Raw genomic sequence first — 23,705 nt, 5'->3', positions numbered from 1 at the left:
CTTTATTTTTACTATTTTCTACATTGTAGAATAATAGTGAAAACATCAAAACTATGAAATAACACATATGGAATCATGTAGTAAGCAGCAAAAGTGTTAAACAAATCAAAATATATTCTTCAAAGTAGCCACCCTTTGCCTTGATGACAGCTTTGCACACACTTGGCATTCTTTCAACCGCTTCACCTTGAATACTTTTCCAAAAGTCTTGAAGGAGTTTCCACATGTATGCTGAGCACTTGTTGGCTGCTTTTCCTTCACCCTGCGGTCCAACTCATCACAAACCATCTCAATTGGGTTGAGATTGGGTGATCGTGGAGGCCAGGTCATCTGATGCAGCACTCCATCACTCTCCGTCTTGGTCAAATAGCCCTTAAACAGCCTGGAGGTGTGTTGGGTCATTGTCCACTAAGCGCAAACCAGATGAGATAGAGTATAACTGCAGAATGCTGTGGTAGCCATGCTGGTTAAGTGTGCATTGAATTCAAAGTAAATCACTGACATTGTCACTAGCAAAGCACCCCCACACCACCACACCTCTTCCATGCTTCACGGTGGGAACCACACATGCGGAGAGCATCCGTTCACCTACTCTGCATCTCACAAAGACACAGCAATTGGAACCAAAAATCTCAAATTTGGACTCATCAGACCAAAGGACAGATTTCCACCAGTCTAATGTCCATTGCTCGTGTTTCTTGGCAAGCAAGTCTCTTCTTATTATTGGTGTCCTTTAATAGTGGTTTCTTTGCAGCAACTCGACCATGAAGGCCTGATTCACGCATTCTCCTCTGAACAGTTAATGTTGAGATATGTCTGTTACTTGAACTCTGTGAAGCATTTATTTGGGCTGCAATTTCTGAGGCTGGTAACTCTGGGTCCTCCTTTCCTGTAGCAGTCCTCATGAGAGCCAGTTTCATCATAGCGCTTGATGGTTTTTGCGACTGCACTTGAAGAAACTTTCAAAGTTTTCCAGATTGACTGACCTTCATGTCTTAAAGTAATAATGGACTGTTGTTTCTCTTTGATTATTTGAGCTGTTCTTGCCATAATATGGACTTGGTATTTTACCAAATAGGGCTATCTTCTGTATACCACCCCTACCTTGTCACAACACAATTGATTGGCTCAAACACATTAAGAAGGAAAGAAATTCCACAAATGAACTTTTATCAAGGCACACTTGTTAATTGAAATGCGTTCCAGGTGATTACCTCACAAAGCTGTTTGAGAGAATGCTAAGAGTGTGTAAAGCTGTCATCAAAGGGTGGCTCCTTTGAAGAATCTCAAATATAAAATATATTTTGTTTTGTTAAACACTTTTTTGGTTACTACATGGTTCAGTATGTGTTATTTCATAGATTTTATGTATTCACTATTACCCTACAATGTAGAAAATAGTCCAAATAAAGAAAAACCTTTGAATGACTCGGTGCCCAAACTTTTGAATGGTGCTGTATATATTTAGTCTTTGTATTGTTTTAATAAAATTGCAATATTTTGAACTGTGACTGCATGATGAATGTGTTTCTGTATGCAAGTTACATGTACCAGAGACCGTATAGAAGCCTTCCTCTAATATCTTTGCTTGTACTTCTTAATGTGCATTTTTTGTCATGCAAAAGCAGAGGAAAGTGGATAATGTAGCTAATACGAAAGGCAAAGAAAAGTTGGTGTTGTCACTAGTTACTACAGCCACAAAATCAAAATTAGCTATTTTGTAAAAATTCAAGAAAACTTAACATTTACTTTTTGCTCTTAATTTAAGGTTAGGCATAAGGTTAGGAGTGTGGTTAAGGTTAGGATTCAGTTTTGTTTTAAAATCATGTTTTAAGATGATACATTTTAGAAATGGGCGTGGTTTATGACTTGAAAGCGGGTCAGTTTGTAACTTTCACAAGGTTGGAGTAATAACATGTTCAACTACTTAAGACATTGTCTCGAATCTAGGATGTGCCTTCAGATTTTGAGAAAATTAACAGCTAAGGAAGAATTTTTCACATCTCTTATTTATTTCTCAACCCCCAAAGCCCAGTCTGGTCTGCTTAAGCGTTCCTGGAAGTCTCTCGATGTTGCGTCTCTGGGTTTTGAAACTCTGTGTTTACTTGTTACAAACGAACCCGAGATGGCTTCGAGGATATGTTGTCATAGCGACGAATGGACGCTCTGCCTGGCTCGGATGGTATCGTGAGTTCGCATCCTAGCTAAACTCAATCGAACTTGAGCTAATAACGTGATAGCCAAATAAGTATTAACTCTATATTATATAGCTAAAATATAACACAATGTATTGTCATGCAATGTATATTTTCAACTATGGCTAGGGCTTGGCGCTTGAGCTGTTTTGCAAAGTAACGTTACTGAAGTAGCAAATAACGTTAGCTAACGTTACAGTAGCTGCTTGATTACATTGCATGTTTAGGTCAACTACGTAAAACTCCTGTCTCGACATTATGGCTGAGACTCGTGTCATTCCAAGTGGGAAAGTCTACCGCCAGATGTTTGACGCCCAGGTAGGCTATGGATTGTTTATTGATATGAAATGCTTTAAAAGTTTCGTAGTGTCTATGTTGTTGCACGTTAATGCCACGCATCAATTTTATCCTCAGGTTCAGCTGTCAAGGTCTCTACATGATACTCGGAGGAAACGTGAGACTAATGAAGGATTCTTACCAAGGGACAACCCTCCTCTTAGTAGGGACACAGACACTGGTCTGCAGCAGCGGATTAGAACTCTTCAGGCTGAAACCCACCAATGCTCAGAAGAAATGGCAGTTAGGTACAGGCACTGTGGAATACAAGTTGCATCCTTCATACATACTCAGAACACATTCCCCATTGGGCACAGATGTAAATTCTATGTTTAATTTAATTTAAATTACATTGAAACAACATTGATTCAACCAGTGTGTGCCCAGTGGGTCATCGCTTATTGTCAATTTGTAATATTCATGTACTTTTGAAGGGTGTGTGAGTCTGTCTGACCCTGTTTGACACCACAGGGACCAACTGTTCTCAGGCATCAAGCATTGCCAGACGAGTGAGGAGCAGCTTGTTGAGGAGGAGATCCGAGGACTTCCTGACCATGTTGGCAAGTAGCACACTAAAGTTTTGCAGGCTTAAACATTGTAAGAGGGTGGGTGATGAGTGATGGTAGGCGAATGCAGACTTGTGCTTGTTTTGCCTGAGGTTATTGATCCCTTCCTTCTTATCTCCGCAGTGGCAGAAAAGCCAGGGTCAGATATCATTGACCGCCTGATGGAGAAAAAGCAGAGGAACCACCTAGAGGCTGTGGCACAGTTGTACAGGGACCTTTCTGTGCTCAGTGTGGTAGGCACCTTATATTCACAACGGTACCAAGTTTGAGTTTATATATTGAAGCAGTCATAGGCATAGTATAATAAACAAAAACATGAGTTACTGTAAGTTGGTACAATACAATTTTGAGTTATTCAATGTAATGGCTTGGTAATTATAATTATTACTATAATTCTAATAGTTTAGAAGTGACACAATGCCTTATTGCTCGCAGGAGTATGAGACATTATTCAGGCAAACTGGGCAAGAGGTGCTGCACCAACTCTCAGTGTATGATGGCAATGTGGAGAGACAAATGCAGAGGATTGAAAATATTTCTGATTTGGAGAAGTTCACCTTACAGGTCAGAATGGCCTTAAATGGCTTTTCTTTTCATGACATCAATAGAATAAATAACCAACAACAACAATTTGAATTGTCACAACTGCTCTTACAGGGACTTCATGAGTTCTGGGATACAGTGAAACAAGAGTCAGTGATTAGGAGGAAGTGGATCAAGGATCTGGATGATACCCTGGCTAAGTATGAGTCTGACAGAACAGCCATGGTGAGTCTTATAGAACAGTACTATAAATGATCACTATGTAAATTACTTGATATTGTTCTTGACATTGTTCTATTGGTGTCCAGATTGCAGCATTGCTGAGAAAATACACAGGGAAACTGGAAAAAATCTGCTACGTAATGCCTTCGGATATCCACCGACTAATCAATAGAGAAGCCATGGTAGGATTTTCTTGGTGCATTATCATCAAGGTAGTGTAGAAATGACACTAACTGCAGTGCACAGAGACACTCATGTCGCCTCCCTCCGCAGATGATAAACCAGGCTATTCTAGCAAATAGACGAGCAGTGGCCAAGCTCTACCTGAACCTGATGGAGAATGATCTACAGAAGGAGGTATTCCACCGACTCAGATGGGAGGACAAACTGCAAGACTGGAAGAGCTTTAAGGTCCTTGGTGTGGTCAGCAGGTTCAAGTAGGTTGTTTCTTCAGTGTTCAACAAATTAATTAATCTCTTCCATGGAACTTCTAGTAGGCTATTCTGTCTTTAACTTTGACTACCAAAAAAAAGTCTGCCTCCTTATATTTGAGTTGTGGTATTTAGTGGCGTCATAATTCTTGGTTCACTTCTAAATCCCATCAACTTTTTGGCATTAGAGATTTCATGGGAAGCCCTCCAATCCAGGGTCCTAAGGACGTACAAGCTATTCTGGACACCATGAGTGCAGCACAGCAATCTTTTAGAGAAAAACGCATCAAAATTCTTCAGTCACTCATGTGAGTGAGCAGGCAATTTCCCCTTGTTGTGAGATGAGTCAGTGTGTCACACTTTGTTAGGGATACATTAGACAGATATGACGACAATGATTGATTCATTGTGTCTGGGTTTATTTGTAGTGCCATGATACCTCCAAGATGTTCAAAGACTCTAATCGCTGAGTGGTATAACTCTTTGTCATCTGTCAACGAGCAAATTGGTGAGCAAATCCTTATTCTATACTGTCTTAATATTATGTTTATATACAAGTTTATATGCTTGTTCTGTGTTACATTTCTATGTTTCCTCAGATTGTATGCACATTGAATCAATGAGGAAGCTACATTCCTGTTATGAAAATACTTGGCAAGAATGCCTAGCAGAGGTAGAACAAGTCAAGGTACATATCGGTCATGTTTTTCTTTTCCACCTTTTAGATCATCTTATTTAAAGCACATCTTGGGACTGATTCTGGAAATTAGCACGAGCTAAGGCATCTGCAGTGCACCTGACCCTTGATAATTCATTGTGTCAATGTTTTCATTGAATCTGCCCCAATAAAATCAATTATTATTATATTATCTTTGAATTATAAATATTTCTCATTTCATTTGCAAATCTGGAAATGTACCCTGTAACCATGCCGAAGTCACATTTTCCTTTCCATTGGTTTACTTAGAAAGAGATTACTACATATGGGGTTTCTCCAGAAGAGATCCAGGATACTGTTAATGTTGAGTTCCTGCCTCTGATTGGGAAATGCCAGAGCCAGACTGAGGAGCACCTTGCCACCATGGATGTAAGTCCTGGGAAAAGAGAAAGACAACAACAGCACTGTATTTTCTATTCATCCTGTTAAAGGTTGGTGTTCCGTAATGCCCTGACTTTCCGTCTCTTACCCCAGAGAGCGTTTGAGTCTTTGGCCAAGAGAGCTGCTGTGCTAAGTAAGTCACTATTCAAATTCACACGTGGGGCATCTCACCTGTGGGAGGTGCACAGTGCTGGGCTGCAGAGGAGGGAGCAGCAGCTGCAAGACCAGCTGGACGAGGTGCGCTACAGTCAGGAGCATGAAATCCAGGTGAGCCTCATTCCCAGTTCCCACCACCAGCCCCCCCCTCCCCCAGCACTGCCCTGCCACCACAAGGATCAAGGATACTGATAGCAGAACAAGGTACCCTGATAACTCCCACTGCTGTCTGTTTTCCAGAAGAAGGAGGCTAATCTTGATGTTATGTTGGACAGACTGAGACAGGAGAGCACTGAAGAGGCACTCAAAATCGCGCTGGAGAAGGCTCTACACTCCCTGGATGAAATAAAACTTGTGTAAGCTACTATTGTCTGTTTTTCCAGAAATATAATAGTATTTCTCGACAGAAGGAGTTTTTTCTGAGCCTGGTCTCAACTTCACATGCAGACTAGGCATTTCCTACAGCTGTTGTATGATTTCCGTAGATACATGCACTTCTACAAAGAAGAGGTGGACACAGTGGAGAGTTATCCTGCCATGGTCTTGGAGGAGCTGCACTCTTACAGCTTTGCTGTCAGTCGATTCTTCAACGTCAAGGAGATACATACCGGTAGTCAGGTACGGTACGATCTAAGATGTAAAGCAAACCACTATTACTATAACGATTAGCCTTGTACAGACTATTTGTTAATAACTTTAAGGGTCTATCTTTTAACCACAGGACTCTGAGGAACTTCGCTCCCTTTATCCCGTCATAAACCTTGGTGAGTTGGATATTGTCCTTTAGCAGCATTCAATTTCATTGCTGTGACATTACTTCAGGATCCTATGTATGAGCAAACATTTGTGGGATGTTGGATCAATAGATTTAAGTGGGAGGGCCAGTGTGAAGAGGACAAGACAGACCACTGTACAGGGAAGGAAACGTTGTCCGGGAGGATTCCAGAAAAGTCCAAATCCAGCACATTCATCCTTTGATGAATTTGACACTGAGGTTCAAATCCATGCAACAACACAAACTGCTACTTTTATTTTACCATGGCAGTGTAGGCATGGAATATAAATTGTTTCTCCTTGCTGTAGGATGTCATTGATTCCCATCGGGAGTTTATTGACTCTCAGTCCAGTGAGACATTCTGCACCTCTAAAGGCAATGTGTACAACGGTCAGAGCTTTGTCTCTCAATGGGACACGGAGCAGGATTCCATTCCATCTGAGATGGAGTTGGTTGTGTTCCCCAGAAGTCTTCTTGCGGATCTACAAAAAGAGTACAGGCCTGTATAAAACCATTTATCTGTAGTACAAGTCATTATTTACTGTTGAAGGAGAGCCTCTTTCTGAACAATGTCCCTCTTTCCTCGTAGTATACGTCTGTTGTTTTTCAATCACCTCGAAGAGAGATATCAGACTGCTCTGACCAACACGATGAATATTGTGGCAGCCAAGAAGGAAGCACTGAAGTCAGAGCAGGATCTCCGGCTGCACCTCCACCAACCACGGGCTAAGAGAATCGAGGTGGACATCCACAATGTCCGTGCTGGTGAGATTAACCCATCTCACCTTCCAAGTCCACTCTAAATAAACAGTCCTCCCAGTAGTTTACTGTAAATGTATGTACATTTGTCTGCCTGCCCTCTTTAGCGGAACTGGTACTGCACAGAGATCGTGTGGATAGGCACTGTAAAGGCATCTTGCAGGCCCTTGGCAACTGCCGAACGGACTTCCACGAACTCCAGATTCGACAGCACAAACTGACTGAGGACTTCAGATCCCAGATTTACAGCATGGAGGATGTCTTTACCTATGCCACCAAGTCAGACGTGTAAGGACATTTGTGGTTATCTAACAAAACGTTTAGAACATCCATTTATGTGCAGTAATGATGACTTTTGTTGATCTTTTTCTCTTTGTCAATGCATCACTGCTCATCTCTGTCCTCAGGCTGGTTGGACTATGTGGTACGCTGCAATCCAATTTGGAGAGCCACATGAACATCATTCAGGCATCACAGAGAAACTTCAGACAGACTCTGGAGTCCAAGCTGGATGGCCTAAGAGAGACCAACGTCCAGTTAATCAAATCCTTTAAGTAGGAGTTGTTCCTCTATCCTGAGTTGTTCCTCTATACTTTTTTAATAGGGTGTCAAAGTACGGATTATTTGGTAAAGGATGGCCTTTATGCCTGCAGGCTGTTCTCAGATGGAGGGAACTTCACACCCAAAGAGATAGAGGCGCATCACAAACGGATTGAGAAAATGGTTAAACGTATCGACACCAACGACGAGGCCATAATGCTGGATATGGAGGGGACAGAGTCCAAGTGTCTGGAGCTGGTATGAACTTTAACTAAGCTCAAAGAAAAATCACATTACATTTGTTTTGACCCAGATTATTTCAGTGTTACATATTTGTGCTGAGCTTTGCCATACCAATGTTGCATTTACCCCTTAGGCGAAGGATGTGATAAACAGATTTGAGGAGAAATTCCACTTTTTGACAGTGGATTTGAAGTTTCTGGAGAAAATCCAAGGAATGCTAACAAATACACAGGTTCAGATAAAAACAGAGGTACATTATTATATCTGGTCTGCCCGCCTCTCATGATATCTCTCGTTTACCGTCTTACTCTCTTGCCATTACTCATATCTTAACATACACAGGTCAAAATGTGTCTGCTTCTATTTTACAGGCAACAAAGAGCAACATGCAAAATAAGAAAATCAACAGCCTCCTGGCAGAGTTAAAAAGTTTGGTAGATACTTGTGCCAGAAGCAGTCCAGAAAAGGTACTAAACTCAATCCAAATGTGCGCTGATTGATTTATATTTTTATTTTGTAAAAGACTACTAGACAGAGCATAGCACATTATTTTTTCGCATCAATAACAGCATATTTGTACTATTTTTCCTAATATATGTTCATTCATTTTCCCTCTTGTAGACAGTGACGACAGATGATGTTTTCACTTTTACGTGGTCTATAATAGAGGAATTGAGGGCACGATGCCATTATCTCCAATGCTTTTTGGTAAGTGTGTTGCAATGGATATAAAGTCTTCTATATAAACATACATAAAGACAGCTTACCCAAAAACACATTGTTATATGAGAAATAGACTGCAGTGGATTTTACTATGTTGTTGTTGATCCATAGTTTTTATTGTTGCATTGATCATGACTGAGGTCCAGCTAGGGTTTAATGCAGTGTGTTTTGTGTGCAGAACCCTTCCATGGCAGTACTGATGCCTGAATGCCCTCTCCAGGGGGCCTTCGCTATAGCAGCACGCCCAAAGTCCCGCAAGTCAGCAAGCCCTGCCATAGACGGTCTGCTCCAGCCCAGCCGCATGGGGGTGTCCTTCATGGATGATGTGGCCGTGGGGGTCATCCGGGGACTGCTGAGGTCAGAGAGAAGCTCACACAGCCTCTAATAATACAATCGGTAACTCTGTTTATAAGGCCATAGAGAATCATGTTCATATAGACAGTATCCATTTAGGAAAGCGGCTGTCAGAACTCCCTGGTCAAAGACGAGATGTATTAGGTCCAAATAGGCCAATTTAATGACTTATCTTTTACATGAGAAATGCAGTGAAAAGGAGAACTGACATTCTCTGATGATTCCTCAGGCTAAGCAAGCCTAAAGTCACCCAGGAAGCCAATTCAGAGTCGACAGAGAGGGTCTCAGCAGCAGTCACAGGTACCAGCCATGTTGGCTTACAATGATGTCACCCACTTCAGAGGAATGATGGAATTAAATCTAGCCAATAAGAACTAGCCTGGTGCCCAGACTCTGAGCAATATTGCTGTTTGTACTTAGCTATACTAACGTACTATGTGGTCTGTCTGGCTCCAAGGATAAGAACAAATGCAAAAGTCATGCTGATTCCAGTAAGATGTAATGTTTTGTCCCTCTGTACTCTTTGTAGTCAGGTTGTCGTCTCCTATTGGGCAGAGGTCAGGGGATTCTGCCGAATCTGTCAGTGCACAAAGGTCAGAGGGAACCTTCTCTGTGTCGTTATCACTGGAGCACAATCATGCAGAAATCACTTGTAGTAACAGTAGAGTTCCTGTATAGCTTAGTATTGCTGGTCAGTTTACATGGAGACCTAAGCACTCTCATCTATTTATTTTATAGTGTGAAGAGGTTTTCTAAACCCACTCGCTTTGACAAGAGATTCCAGGTGTTTGGTCCCAAACCAGAGACACATGGCGTGTGAGTAGTCCTTAATAGCACAGCAGCATGCCTTACTGAGATCAATGCTTTGCAGATCAATACTGATTTAAATTCTCTCACTTCTGTCATTCTTTCAGAACTACCTTCAAAAGTTTGATAACCAGCATTCTTTGGAAGACCAATGATATTCTTCTCCTGGTTGCTGAGGTAACAGCTCATTCGTTATAATCTGCAGTTAAACCCAATATTGCCATGTGTCATTTGATCCTATGTTATTTGTAGTAAAGTCTAATATTCCCAATTATCACAATCTTCCCAATGTTAATTGCCAGTAACACTAATTGAATTGTGTGTGGCGATCAGGAGTTCTATAAGAAGAAGGAACGCCGGCCTATCACAAGGCCTCAGTACCTCCAGGAGACGTTTGAACAATGTGCTGAGGAGATTAACAAAAGGCTGCTCGTCTACCAGAGCCAAACTCAGGACTACCACAACAACTGTCTGCAAGGTTAGCATGGACTTTTGCATTTCCATCGATTGGGTACAGTTGAGGCACATTTTCTCCCCCTTCCTCTCCTTCCTGTCACGTGTTCCCTGACTTTGGACAGAATTCCGACAGCAGCTGAAAGACATTGAGGAGGGTCTTTCCAAGGTGCCAGGGGTGCTCATCTCTAAACTGGGAGAACAACACCTGGGGAGCCTGAGCCAGGACACGGACAACATCCGTCAACAGCTAGGCATCACTCTGCATGAGAGCGAGGGGAGGAAGGTACTGTCGCCTTGTTTAAATGTTTTTCCTTGAGGAAATCTCTGATCTGACAAGGGAAGATTGGTGAAAGCAATAGAGTGGAAACCATGGGCTGGATTCAATCCGTATCGCCAAAGGTCTGCGTTAAAATTTAAAGGCAATTTCCGATTGAGCCGACATATGCAGTATTTACAGTGAATACAGTCTCTGCGACCGCGGGAACATTGTCTTTAACTATCAATCGCGCTATAAAGCAGACCTTCAGCGCGGATTGAATAGAGCCATCTTTAAATCTATTCACTCAGAAATCTGTAATTATCTCAGTGGAGGAAAGATGCATTATAAAATATATTCCAACGGGGGATGGGAGGGGAGTCAGTCATACTAGTGAATCTCCTGGTGTGGAAAGGAATTCATGTCTGTAACTTGTCCTTTCAGAAAAAGCACAGTGGCAAGCTGAGTGTGCGTCTGAGCCATCCTGCTTGTGAGAAAGAGCTGGAGGCCTTGAATCGTGCTGAAGAGGAGAGACAAAGAGAGCTGACCAATGCCATCACGAACACTCTGCAAGAGCTACAAGTAAGCACTGACCATATCCACATCTGTTTTCACCTTATCAGCAGTAGGGAGTTGGCAATTTGGTGGCTGTGAGTCTCATGGATGCACATCATTTTGTGGATTTCAGGCATGTGTGAGGAAACATGGGGAGGAGTTTGTGAGAGCACTCACCTCTCTGACAGAGAACCTGCTGTTCCAGATGGACAACCTCCTGACCGTAGATGAGGTCCAAGTTGGCCGTAAGTCTCCATCCATCCTCGCAAGCCTTGTTGATTTAAAAGTCAAAATAACTGCCTTCTTGTTTGATCTGATCTGGAATTGTAGAAGCTGAAATGAAGAGTGAAAATGTCACAACTCTAATTCGCCGAAAACAAGCTGGTATTCCGCTAGAGGAGAAGCAAAGTGCACATCTAATACAACGAGGCAGCAGGTAAACGCAGTCTGGCAGTGAAAAGCACAATATGATGGTACAGTAAAGACTGCAGTAATATTTTCATATTGTGCACCTCTTTAAATGAATATGATTAATACAGTCCTGGAAATGTAACCATATATGACATTATATGTGGTAGAACGTGGCCAGGAATCTCTAACTTTGGATCCAGTACTGATGGTCCAGTGGAGCAACCATGCAAGAAAACAGCCTCCATCACCACTGCAAAGACCACCTTAGGCCACCTGAGAGCAGTGGAGGCCCGTGAATCTATGTACCAGGTAGGAGGCCAAGGCATTAACCTCAGACATGTGAGCAGACAAACCCAGAGGCTAGCTATAATACATAATGACATATTAGAATGTTCAATTAAATAGGATGTTGTAATGTGTGTGTTTGGTTTGGGGCCCACAGTGCTATGAGCAGCGGCACAGGGAGGAGCTGGCCCGGGCCGTGCAGGAGAGCCAGGTCCAGAGGACGGAGGTGCAGTGTTGGGAGGAACACTGGAGAGGCTTACTGAACACTCTGACCCAGCTCAACGCTGAGTGAGCACCTAGCAACTCCGCACCAGAGCTCACCGTTTTCTACAGCAGGACTAGACTAGATTAAAATGAGATTTCCAGTGACAAATAAAATCATGGTTTGCATTTTTCTTTCTAAGGGATTGAAAATACTGCTTCGGCAAAATTGCATATGTGTGACTAATATTGGCTATAAAACACAATATTCAATACACAGAGCGTAGATTTGTGTTAATTCTGTCCGTGATTTTATCAGATCGCAGATTGTAGACTATGGCTTTTAAAGGCAATGTTCGGTAAATGCTGTATATGTCAGATCAATCTGAAATTACCTTCAAAAACTGCATTTTCGACTGCAGTGAGCTGTGCTATGGATAGAATCCCAGACAAACTCTTTACAATGAATGCAACTTTGTTGTTGTTATACATAATTTTTTATTTCAAGTGTTGTGGTCTTCATAATTCCACGTTAAGAAATTGTTATAAGGTCCAATGTAGCCATTTTTTATGCCATCATCAAATCATTTCTGGGTAACAATTTAAAGTACCTTGCCGTGATTGTTTTCAATTAAAATGGTCAAAAATAAATAGAAAATTAAATGTTGTTGGCAGAGAGGTTTGGAACTCTTCTTATTGGTCTATTCCAGGGGTATGTGCCATACAGGATTTTGATCTAACTAGGCACCACACCAGACCAACTGAGCTAATTGATCAGTTCAGTGATGGACTAAATTCAACACACCTGGTCTTCCAGGTCCGTAAAATAAAAAACATGAAGCGCTTGCACACTCCATACCATGGTTACCTACCTCTGGTCTATTATCTAATTTACCGCATGGTGACGTCACCATGGAAGGCCAACATATCAGCGGTCTAAGGCACTGCATCGCCGTGCTTGAGACGTCACTACAGATCCGGGTTCGATTCTTGGCCGTGCCCGAGAGACCTGCGGCGCACAATTGGCCGAGAGTCGTCCGGGTTAAACACAGTCTCCAGTTGTACAGTGTTTCTTTCACCCAACACATTGGTGCGGCTGGCTTCCAGGTTAAGCGAGCAGTGTGTCAAGAAGCAGTGCACCATGGCAGGTTTTCGGAGGACGCTACCAATTGGATATCACGAAAAAGGAGAACAATAAGAATCTGCATAAAGTAAATATGCGCATTCCTACCAGTGATATGTTTCCACCAAACTGACTTGTTGCAGATAAATAAATTGCATGATGACAGTGCACACAAAAATGTACTGCTTAAGTTTTCACATACCAAATAAAAATCTAAAGTTTATTGTGTTTCTATCGCATTTTCAATTCTACGGATAGGTTTGTCACAAAAACGGTTGTGTTAAATAGCAAATGTGCCTACGGGTCTTGGCACGTGCAGGTAGGCTACTGTACATTATGAGATTATTATGGATAAGAGCGAGACGGCAGTCAAGTATCATGTCACCAGAATTGTATTTTTTTTACCCCTTTTTCTCCCCAATTTCGTGGTATCCAATTGTTTTAGTAGCTACTATCTTGTCTCATCGCTAGCGGTGGTGCGCGCTAAATGGCGTTTCAATCGATGACGTCACTTGCTCTGAGACCTTGAAGTAGTGGTTCCCCTTGCTCTGCAAGGGCCGTGGCTTTTGTGGAACGATGGGTAACGATGCTTTGTGGGTGACTGTTGTTGATGTGTGCAGAGGGTCCCTGGTTCGCGCCCCGGGATGGGCGAGGGGACGGTCTAAACTGTTACAACAGCCTGGGTTCGAACCCAGGTCTGTAGTGACACCTCAAGCATTGCGATGCAGTGCCTTAGGCTTTTAATACAATCTTTTATTTCCATTTCAGATAACTCATCATCACAAAAATCCCTGAAATCATTATCTTCTGAGCAATGTTTTCTACATTGTTTAAGAAAGAATCCATATTAACTGGGCTGATGTATACAGATTCTGATAAAACTGGGCAACATGCTGAGAGATTTCTTTAGGATTTTCATTGGGCGTATTATTGATAATTAATTTACATACAGAATTCATTTCACCTGCCTTTTTTTCTAAAATAAATAACTATTTTGTATTTTTCTCGCATTCTTACATCCATTTTTGCCTTGATCTTACAAACGCTCCCCGGACCTTTTCCTCATAGATACGGTCAAACTGCATTTGCATGGATGATAGCTCCAGTAATTCCTGATTCGTTAGATCAGATTTTTTTGTATAATCCATTATTCCATTTATGATGTTATATTCTTTTCACACAAGCAACTTCTTTCCCCACTGAAATAGCCAAAAGCCTTATCAAATTTCATTAGTTCCCAGTAACTTCCAAAGGTATTCATATCACAAGCACGATTCCAATATTTATCAATAATTCCTGCTACTTGCTTCTTAAATACTCAATTCTCTAGTAAAGTCTTATTACATTTTCAGTAAATTTGACTAACTTTTTTTGTTGTTGACAAACCATGCATATTTATCTTTATTGAAATCCTTTTGTGGTGTGTTAAATTGATGGTTAAATTGCGACTGTATCAATCTTGTCAGCCATCACTTCAGATATGAGCCAGAATTCAATACGGTATTCAATAGATACATCTTTGGTACTCCATGTAAACATCTTCTTATATAAGTTCTTATATAATAAATATCTAAAACACCTACACTTAAACATATATTCCTAGTTGCTATCCTTAGGAGGCCATCTATCTAGATTATCATGTAATACTGTATTAAAATATCTACCCCATATTACTTTGGCCTACAGAAATGTTGACATTTGACTTATTTTCCTCTCAATGTCTCTAAATAAAATAGTTACTTGACTTGTTATTGGTAGCATAAATATTCACAACAGGGAATTTAATTTGGTTGACATCTACCAAAAGCTTTTACTATCTGCATAATCTGCGCATTATCTTCTTCATGACTGTCTATGACCCTTAAAGTTGCCTTTTAAAATAGCGACACCTGCTGACCGATTGGTACCAAATGAAAGACAAATATAATTTCCCCATTGACACTTCCAAAACGCAGTATCTGTGGAACAGGCATGAGTTTATTGAATTAAATAAGTCGGAACTTTTATCCGTACAATACAAAAATAAAGACTTGCTTTTAAAAATATTACGGATTGTTCATTATCCTAATCTGCTACGAAAAAGTCACTTCCGGTCAGGAATGGCGTGTTTTAAGGGACTCTCCTGTGATTGGCTAGTCTGGAAAACATCGGAGCGCTGAATTTGCAGTACCAAAGACAGAGAGTAAAGGTTGATCGGGTGTCATTGGCCACAGGGATTCCTATTTTCCCCTTTCTCTAATATATCTGCCGCATGGAAAAGAACAACATACCCATTTCCCGCAATGTTAAAAATAAAAAATTAAATCTCATTCATTTCCTCGCACAGTAGGTGGCGGCAATAAGCCAATAGGTTGTAGTAGTCTGTCATTTAAGCTTAAAGAAGAAGAAGAAGAAGAAGAAGAAATAACACACTAGATAGCTACCAACCATTGTGTGAAAATGTCTAATATAGAGTTGTTGAGATTGATTTTCAACGAACGATTTAGAGCGTGTCCTAAACTATTCAGAGCGGTTGAAAAGACCATAACAGAGTACCAGGAAAATGTTTCCCCATCGAAAGAGGAGAACGACTGTGTAAAGAGGCTGCTTGATTTCATCCTTCTACCAGAGATACAGTTACATAGAGCAGGTTTGTTACACTTTACGTCTCGTCATTAAACATTGGCAATTCGTTAATTCCCTATTAAACATGGGTTATTTCTTGTTGATCAGTAGCGTCGGACCGGGGGAGCCCTAGCCCAATAATGGACTAAAGGAGCCTAACGTTAGGCTACTCCTTTAGTACCTATAAGGACCTTGCATATTCTTTTATAAAAGCGACTTGGCTCTGGTAGCCAAAACAGTCAAATACTCTTGTCTAAACATGAATTAATTCTCAATTGCGCTACGTATCTAGAAACATAAATCCCTCTACTTTCATATCACATTACAAAATAATTTCAAATGCAAAATACACACTTACTCTACGGTGATTTAAAGTGGAGCTGACAGCATTTTAGCAGGATGAAATATTATAAAATCTGCTCATGTACACGCCCCAGGAAGAATGAAACGTTTGAAAATAATGTTCTGACAAGCGAGAACTTGAAAATGACCAAATCTAAGTGTTCGTCAATTCTTATTGTTTGGGAATTACATACACTAAGGCAGTTGTGAAAATGCTATAGCAATATAGAGTGGGAATGCGGCCGTGCGTTTGGACAATTTTTTAAAATTTTAAATACGCCAATCAGAGCTACATTAGGCCTTTATGCAAACGAGCCATTTGAGATTGTTCCATTTGATTTCAATCACTTTTTGACTGCACCCCTTTTGATTTGAATGAAACTTTCCATACACATTTGTCCATGGTTGAAGTGGTCAGAAAGTGACTTTTTGGACTTGAATGCCAAAACATTTATGAGAGAGGTGCCCAAAGTTGACCCATTTTGCATAATAACCCACCATACCATGAGCCATCCATGTCTTCATCACTGGAAAAGATATAACATGTATTTTTACCTTAAATGATCAACAACAACAAAAATAGACATTTCTGCATATGTTGTAGCTTAGACCATTTTTAAGATCTAAGGTTTTTGTGTTGAGCCCGCCATCGGTTGAGACAGGGTGGGTGTCATGTCTAGGCTGATAAATGTTCTAAAAACAACTTTCAAATGGTAACACAAAGAGGGTTGGAGGTCCACACATCAGAGAATGTTGACTTGAATGAGAATATCTATTGTTGTAAATCAGGGATGGGCAACTTTGATGGGTGTGGGGGCCACAAAAAATCTGAACTCATCATGAGGGACTGCAGTGGCTCACGGGTCTGCGTACCCACATCCATACCCACACATGCAGTCAGAGCCAGCCTTTTGGGGGGCCCTAAGTGAAATGTTGCTTTGGGGCCCCCGCCACCTTTGCAAGCAAAACATTTTAGTGGAGAGAAAAATAGATGTTTTTGAGTAAATGTCCTGAAATTCTACACAATTTGCCATGGGGGGGGTACAGAAAATGTTGCAGTATTAAAGTACGTTTTCTGCAATTCTACACTTGCCATGGGCGGAGAGAGAATTTGGCAATTTTAAAACTCATGTAATGCAATACTACATGTTGTGGATTTTTTTGTGTGCAGTTTTAGATGTTTGCTGGTTTTAATTTGAGTGAGAGTGACTAGCAAAACCAATGGAGGTTACCCAGTAGGTAATTCGATCATGATTACAAGTTTAGATAGCTGGCCCCTAGACTAATTTACCAATCTAAAAATATTTTGCTGACATGGGCTAATTGAGTGACTGTCAGTAACGAGAAACTGCTGATGCACAACCACATTTTGAAATTGCACCTTGTGTATTCTAATAAATGGGAGCTGACAGTTGCACATCCCTGTTTTTAAATGATATCTTCAATACTCCATAGGAAACCTATTGAAATAGAGATAATAGAATAGACATGGCTATTTAAGTTGACATTTGATGGTGGTTGGACCGGCAATCGTCTTTGTGGTAGTAATTCTAAGTTAAAATGTCAATTTCAGTGGTGTACCAGCTAAATTGCAGTGGTTGGAATTAGAGGTTGACCAATTATGATTTTTCAACACTGATACCGATTATTGGAGGACAATTTTTTTCTGAGGTCTTGGCTGATTTCTTTTGATTTTCCCATGATGTCAAGCAAAGAGGCACTGAGTTTGAAGGTAGGCCTTAAAATACATCCACAGGTACACCTCCAATTGACTCAAATGAATGAATTCTGTGATACAGTGAATTCATCTGTCTGTAAACAATTGTTGGAAAAATTACTTGTGTCATGCACAAAGTAGATGTCCTAACCGACTTGCCAAAACTATAGTTTGTTAACAAGAAATTTGTGGAGTGTTTGAAAAACGAGCTTTAATGACTCCAACCTAAGTGGATGTAAACTTACGACTTCAACTGTATGTGGTAGTAACACTTAATGTGTTGTGAAATCTGTTGTGAATGTATTGTAATGTTTTTTAAATTGTATAGCTGCCTTAATTTGTTTGGACCCCGGGAAGAGTAGCTGGTGCCTAATAAATACAAATGTTGGCGCTTGTGGAAGGGGGGCTAGGTTCTGCACACGTAGCTAGCTGGAGCTCGGCATCGCTCTCCTTTGGCTTTGCTTGGGTACTTTAGCGAAGCCAATTCTGATATCCGTTATGGCAGATTAGCTGGTTTAAACTAAATAAGCACCGAGTTTGGGAAACCCTGGGCTAACCAACTATCTAAATCTTGTAGTTATCATTGCCAGATTACAGTTGCAGTTGCATGCGTTAGCCAATGGATGCGTGTCATTGACCGCGTTGTCGGTCAGGCACCAGATTGCTATAATTAGGATGCAGTTAGCTGATACGTAAAATACCTGTCCTGGCGTTGTAAGATCTGGCATTCGTCAGCAACTCCTGGGCAGATGAACGCACCCTTCGTGTCCAGGGGCCTCCATTGATTTTGTTGAGTCACGTATCGTACAGTATGAACACACATACTGTACGATAAATGACAATATCCATCTGGAACTTTGCCATCTTGGAAATTTGTGTGACCGGACCTTCTCAAGTAGTAGTTGATTACCCGTGGCTTAGGTAATGAAAATCACCGTCATCTGTTTTTTAACTAACCTTTACATGGCAATACTTTCTACATCCTTGACTTGGAAGACACCTGTGTTGCTCCCATTGCTAGTTGCAGGTGGAACGTTTTCACTTAGAAAATGCTCTGTTATTAAATAAAATAAATTTGTGCTACAAATTTAATGACAAATCCTTTTCTATATTCCAAAGTTCCCCCTGCAATTAGCCATGGGAGTTTAGCAAGTATCGGTGACTTTCAAATTGAGAATGAAGAAAGTGTCGCTAAGTTAAGGTTAATCGAAAATAACCTAATTGCGGCTAAACAGCAATGCACGACCTCGGACACAAGCTTTAGCTCTGCTGCTGAGGTTCCAGTTTACATGGCTAGGGGAGCTCTTGAGAACCCAAGGCTACATTGAGTGTACATTGCAAAATGTTTTGCTACAGTTTATTGCGGTGTGCTCTAATGAATATGATCCAGGGGGCACAACATGCAACGTCTCATTAAACGGAAACAATGCTGTTCTGAGCGACCAGTTGAAAAACTTTGTGATTATGGTGGTTTAGAGGGTGGATGTGTACATACACCTTGATCATTCCGTTACATTAGTAATTCCATGAGCGTTGCAAATGAGTAACAACATATGAAAGTAGATATTGAAGAATTTACATTGAATGGTCCAAATAGGCATACAAAGCTTTTCATGTGCATTCTAATGGTAAATTAGTTGTTCGCTGCACCTGAAATATTGCCAGGTTTACAGAAACCCTTATTTCAAATACATTCTTTCTCCTTCCCTTCAGATCTCCAGAAAACCACAGTCTCTGAAGAGGAGGTTTACCTTGAGCAGAACCATTGTGAACAAGAATGTAGCCTCAGTCTGGAGCAGGACTCAAAACCCACACAGATTAAAGAGGAACAGGAGGAACTTATGACCAGCCATGGAGAAGAGCCATTTCAAGAGCTGAAGAATGATAAAGACTCTGTATTCATTCCTTTCAGTGTGAAAATTGAGTATGACGAGTCCTCACATTTGAGCATAACCCGAAGTAAAGAATACAAAGACCGAGACCCCTCCACTAAACAGATCAAAACAGAACCTGGGGAAGAGGACTCATCAGAACTAGCCAGTGACTATAAGCCCATCACTGCAGTAAATCCAGCCTGTTCTGCAGCTCAGGGTGAAAATAGTGAAGTTATTGACTGGAATGAGAGTGAGGGACCTCTGTCCGCTTTGAAGACGCGGAAATCAAAAAGGATGCGGACAGAACAAGTACAAAGCTCTAAGAGCAGGAAATCACCTATCAGGTCCAACTCTAAACAAATTACCCATATGAGGAGCTACCTAGAGGAGAAATTGCATCGCTGTCAGGATTGTGGAAAATGTTTTGCTCGAGGTGGAGTTCTGAAAAGGCATATGAGGATCCACACAGGGGAGAAGCCGTATTGCTGTCATGATTGTGGCAAAGCATTCACCCGAAGTGATTATATGAAACGGCATATGAGGAGCCACACAGGGGAGAAGCCGTATTGCTGCCATGATTGTGGCAGAGCATTCACTCGAAGGGATTGCATGACACGGCATATGAGGAGCCACACAGGGGAGAAGCCATATTGCTGCCATGATTGTGGCAAAGCATTCACACATGACACAACATGTGAGGAGCCACACGGGGGAGAATCTGTGTTGCTGCCATGATTGTGGCAAAGCATTCACACATGACACAGCACATGAGGAGCCACACGGGAGAAATCGCATTGCTGTCATCATTGTGGAAAATGTTTTTCTCAAAAGGGAAATCTGAAATCTCATATGAAGAGCCACACAGGAGACAAACCACATCCATGTCATCTTTGTAACAAACATTTTACAGAAAGAAGTCATCTGAAAGTGCATATGACGGTTCATACGGGTGATAATTAATTTCGCTGACAGGATTGTGACAAATGTTTCACTCAGCAATCCAATCTGAATAAGCATATAATGAAATGGCATATGAGGAGTCACAGAGGGGAAGAAACCACATTACTGCTAAAATAGTAGCAAATCTTTCACCACTGGTTTGGGATTGATGCTTCAAAACAAATGAAACCCTAAGAGGATGCATGGAGAGCATGCACAAAACATGACTGTACCCTGTGTGGGCATCAGACAGAAGATTGAGAGGTACATGTTTCAACTTCCAAGTGGAGACACGGTTCTGGTGGGGGTCTGAATAAATTAATGATTAATCTCTGAGAATATTGCATGATGCCCACATAGTTGTCTAACAGAGAGAAATTTGAGGATTTTTTTGCAACAGGAGTCCCTGCTCATTAGTTTGACATACAGGATATTTGACTGCAGTCCTCTGTAGATGCTACTTGAACTCATCAATTCACTGCATTATTTGATGTCTGTCCTACTGACCTTGGGAAACTGGTGGGAATCAAAAATCACCTCCACTACATTCGGATGTTTGATTTTGACTCCAGCATAAAAATGTATATAAAATGTTAGCTTTTACTTGGACTCACTTGGCATATCAAAATGATGATGTGAAAAATGAAGGCAAAACCTCAATGGTTAAAGGAGAGATTAGTATTGGGAGATGAGAAATAAAGTTGACACTTAAAGATTCTCCTCTTCTTTTCTAAAGTAGGTATCTCTTTTTATCTTTATGTTAGGAATATTATTTGAAACATTTAAATAAACAATTGATTTTGTTTATTTGACTGGGCATGAAAACTAAAATCCATATCATGCATGGATGAGGGATTTTTATAAAGTAAAAATACTTTGAAGTACTACTTTTTATATTTTTGACAACTTTTAGATTTACTCCACTACTTTTGTAAAGAAAATAATGTACTTTCTATTCCATACATTTTCCCTGACACCCAAAAGTACTCTTTACATTTTGAACGCTTAGCAGGACAGGAACATTTATCAAGAGAAAATCCCTGGTCATCCCTACTGCTTCTGATCTGGCAGACTCACTAAACACAAATGCTTCACTTGTAAATTATGTTTGAGTGTGGCCCTGGCTAGCCATAAATAAATAACAAAATATTGCTGTCTGTTTTGCTTAATATAAGGACTTTGAAATGATTTATACTTTTATTTTTAATACTTAAGTATATTTAAAACCAAATACTTCAACTTTCACTCAAGTAGATTTGTACTGGGTGACTTTCTATCAAGTATGATAATTGGGTACTTTTTCCACACTGTAAATAGCAATATGATCATGGCACACCCCACCACATCCATCAAACGGGAGCAAAGATATTCAACATACCTCATACTGTTGAAGAATGGTGCACTTTACTTGTGTATTTATGTTTTTGACAACTTTTACTGCTCTACATTCCTAAAGAAAATATGTACTTTTTACTCCCATTCATTTCCTCTGACACCTAAAAGTACTTGTTACATTTAGAATTCTGAAGCAAGACAGCAAAATGGTGCAATTCATGGACTTATCAAGAGAACGCGCGGCCATCCCTAATGCTTCTGATCGAAATGGCGTCTGTGTTGGAGTATGCCCTTCGCTGTCCTTTAAATGTAAAAATGTTTTAATAATTGTGCCGTCCAGTTTGGTTACCTCTACATTTGCATAGGGAGTGATGTCAGACTTTCTGGCCTAGCCAGAGCCCAGCCTGGGAGGCAGTATTTAAAAGGCCTGTATCACAACCGGCCGTGATTGGGAGTCCCATAGGGCGGCGCACAATTGGCCCAGCGTCGTCTGGGTTAGGCCGGGATAGGCCGTCATTGTAAATACGAATTTGTTCTTAACTGACTTGCCTATTTTAAATAAAAGTTACATAAATAAACCGTCTAGCGAATCCAACAGTTGTGGTTTCATCTCGCTGTGATATTGTCTGCCAGATTGAGCTCTCACAACATTAAAAAATGACAATAATTTAATAGAATTGGAGCAAGACCACTTTCTCTTGGTCACAGACGGACAAAAGCACTTCTTGCTTAAAGTTGAAGTTGTAACGAGTCTGCACACATTTTAATGGTGTCTCTGCCTCTTGGAGGACATTTAGTAGACAATTATCTGCTGTAAGTTATATGAAATAGTTGTCACTAAGTATGTTATAACCGTAAAATAAATTATTAAAGGGAAAGGTGTTACTATATTAAAATAATTTCTGTCATTTCAAGTTCAATTTTATGGGAAATAGGAAATAAAAAATAATTTTTCATAATATTTGAGATTGAGTCCTCAGAAGTGAGTACACCTCAGCAATTTATACAACAATGTTCAAGACCTATCTTAAACTATGCAACATGACCAGTTATTGTTTATGGCCATCATGAAAAATAATTACGTTTTGGTATGTCTATTTAGGGAGAATCTAAATGTTGACATATCATTCAACTGGTTATAAGGAATTTGATTCATAGTAAAAACCAGTTTTTTTTACTTGGTGACTGACTTTTACTTGAATAATTGTTTACTTATTATTTCATCATTACTTTTACTCAAGTATGACAATTGGGTACTTTTTCCATCTTTGACCATTCAAACCATCGCAAAACCTTAGCCTGAATTTCCGTGGGAGATTCTCATTTGGATTTGCTCAACTCCTGTGTCATCTCACCCCCTTTTGGAAAAGTTAAGGTAACCAAGAAGGTACAGTGCTATTTCAGGATCCTTGGGACATCCCTACCCTAACCCTTACCCATTATGTCAACATTAATGAGGTAGGGATGTCCCAAGGACCCCAGATAGCACCGACCTATTGAAATGTAGCTATGTAGCCTCTGTTTTCTGTTTGCTAGCTAATAAGTATGTTTGTATGCACATGTACAGTATGTTCATATTGGTATACTTACCTATTCTACTTCCTCTTTTGTTTACCTGTTGCCAAGGAGGGCCTCCAAATAAGAAGACTGGAGGCCATTGTTGGTAAGATTAACATTGTTGTCTTATGTGACCTCTGCTGGCAGATGATTGATAATGGCTTCTAGTTGGTTGTCTCTTGTACTTGTCTTTATTTTCTAAAAGGGTACATGGTGGAGAAATGTGATTGCAACAAGAAACAGGGAAATAAGTCAAAGCTGAATGAAGACAAGGCCTCAAATGAATTTAATAAAATAAATA

At 40.5% G+C, this 23,705-nt stretch overlaps 2 protein-coding genes across 2 annotated transcripts; both read left to right on the top strand.

Moving 5' to 3' along the window:
- The first annotated feature begins 2,422 nt into the window (after nt 1–2,422).
- Nucleotides 2,423–12,497, top strand: LOC139411924 (coiled-coil domain containing 180). The gene is made up of 37 exons (XM_071158685.1): nt 2,423–2,513; nt 2,610–2,779; nt 3,003–3,091; nt 3,221–3,330; nt 3,533–3,661; nt 3,755–3,865; nt 3,949–4,044; nt 4,136–4,299; nt 4,482–4,601; nt 4,722–4,801; nt 4,893–4,981; nt 5,261–5,380; nt 5,486–5,659; nt 5,789–5,904; nt 6,034–6,166; nt 6,270–6,312; nt 6,415–6,542; nt 6,632–6,816; nt 6,913–7,088; nt 7,190–7,370; nt 7,490–7,636; nt 7,736–7,880; nt 7,999–8,115; nt 8,237–8,332; nt 8,487–8,573; nt 8,767–8,945; nt 9,172–9,242; nt 9,472–9,535; nt 9,681–9,758; nt 9,857–9,926; nt 10,083–10,227; nt 10,328–10,488; nt 10,906–11,043; nt 11,150–11,261; nt 11,347–11,452; nt 11,595–11,736; nt 11,870–12,497. Exons 1-37 carry the CDS (start codon nt 2,454–2,456, stop codon nt 12,002–12,004), a joined length of 4,467 nt encoding a protein of 1,488 aa, XP_071014786.1. The 5' UTR covers nt 2,423–2,453; the 3' UTR covers nt 12,005–12,497.
- Nucleotides 12,498–15,412: 2,915 nt separating this feature from the next.
- On the top strand, nt 15,413–22,288 carry LOC139411923 (zinc finger protein 3 homolog). Its single transcript, XM_071158684.1, has 2 exons — nt 15,413–15,665; nt 19,413–22,288. The coding sequence occupies exons 1-2, from the start codon at nt 15,476–15,478 to the stop codon at nt 20,306–20,308; spliced, it is 1,086 nt and encodes a 361-aa protein (XP_071014785.1). The 5' UTR covers nt 15,413–15,475; the 3' UTR covers nt 20,309–22,288.
- The last annotated feature ends 1,417 nt before the right edge of the window (nt 22,289–23,705 follow it).

The sequence above is a fragment of the Oncorhynchus clarkii genome, chromosome 6 (genome assembly GCF_045791955.1).
Source record: "Oncorhynchus clarkii lewisi isolate Uvic-CL-2024 chromosome 6, UVic_Ocla_1.0, whole genome shotgun sequence".
Classification (NCBI taxonomy): Eukaryota; Metazoa; Chordata; class Actinopteri; order Salmoniformes; family Salmonidae; genus Oncorhynchus; species Oncorhynchus clarkii.
Note: the sequence above shows the minus strand (reverse complement) of the source record. Positions and strands in the feature narration are given on the sequence as shown.

What these genes read in the sequence shown, in the direction of transcription:
- LOC139411924 (XM_071158685.1), top strand. Translation starts at nt 2,454, where the DNA reads ATGGCTGAGACTCGTGTCATTCCAAGTGGGAAAGTCTACCGCCAGATG. An exon ending in ACCTTTCTGTGCTCAGTGTG is followed by an intron (nt 3,331 to 3,532) that starts GTAGGCACCTTA and finishes TATTGCTCGCAG; the next exon opens with GAGTATGAGACATTATTCAG. An exon ending in GGTCTCAGCAGCAGTCACAG is followed by an intron (nt 9,243 to 9,471) that starts GTACCAGCCATG and finishes TACTCTTTGTAG; the next exon opens with TCAGGTTGTCGTCTCCTATT.
- LOC139411923 (XM_071158684.1), top strand. Translation starts at nt 15,476, where the DNA reads ATGTCTAATATAGAGTTGTTGAGATTGATTTTCAACGAACGATTTAGA. An exon ending in GATACAGTTACATAGAGCAG is followed by an intron (nt 15,666 to 19,412) that starts GTTTGTTACACT and finishes CCTTCCCTTCAG; the next exon opens with ATCTCCAGAAAACCACAGTC.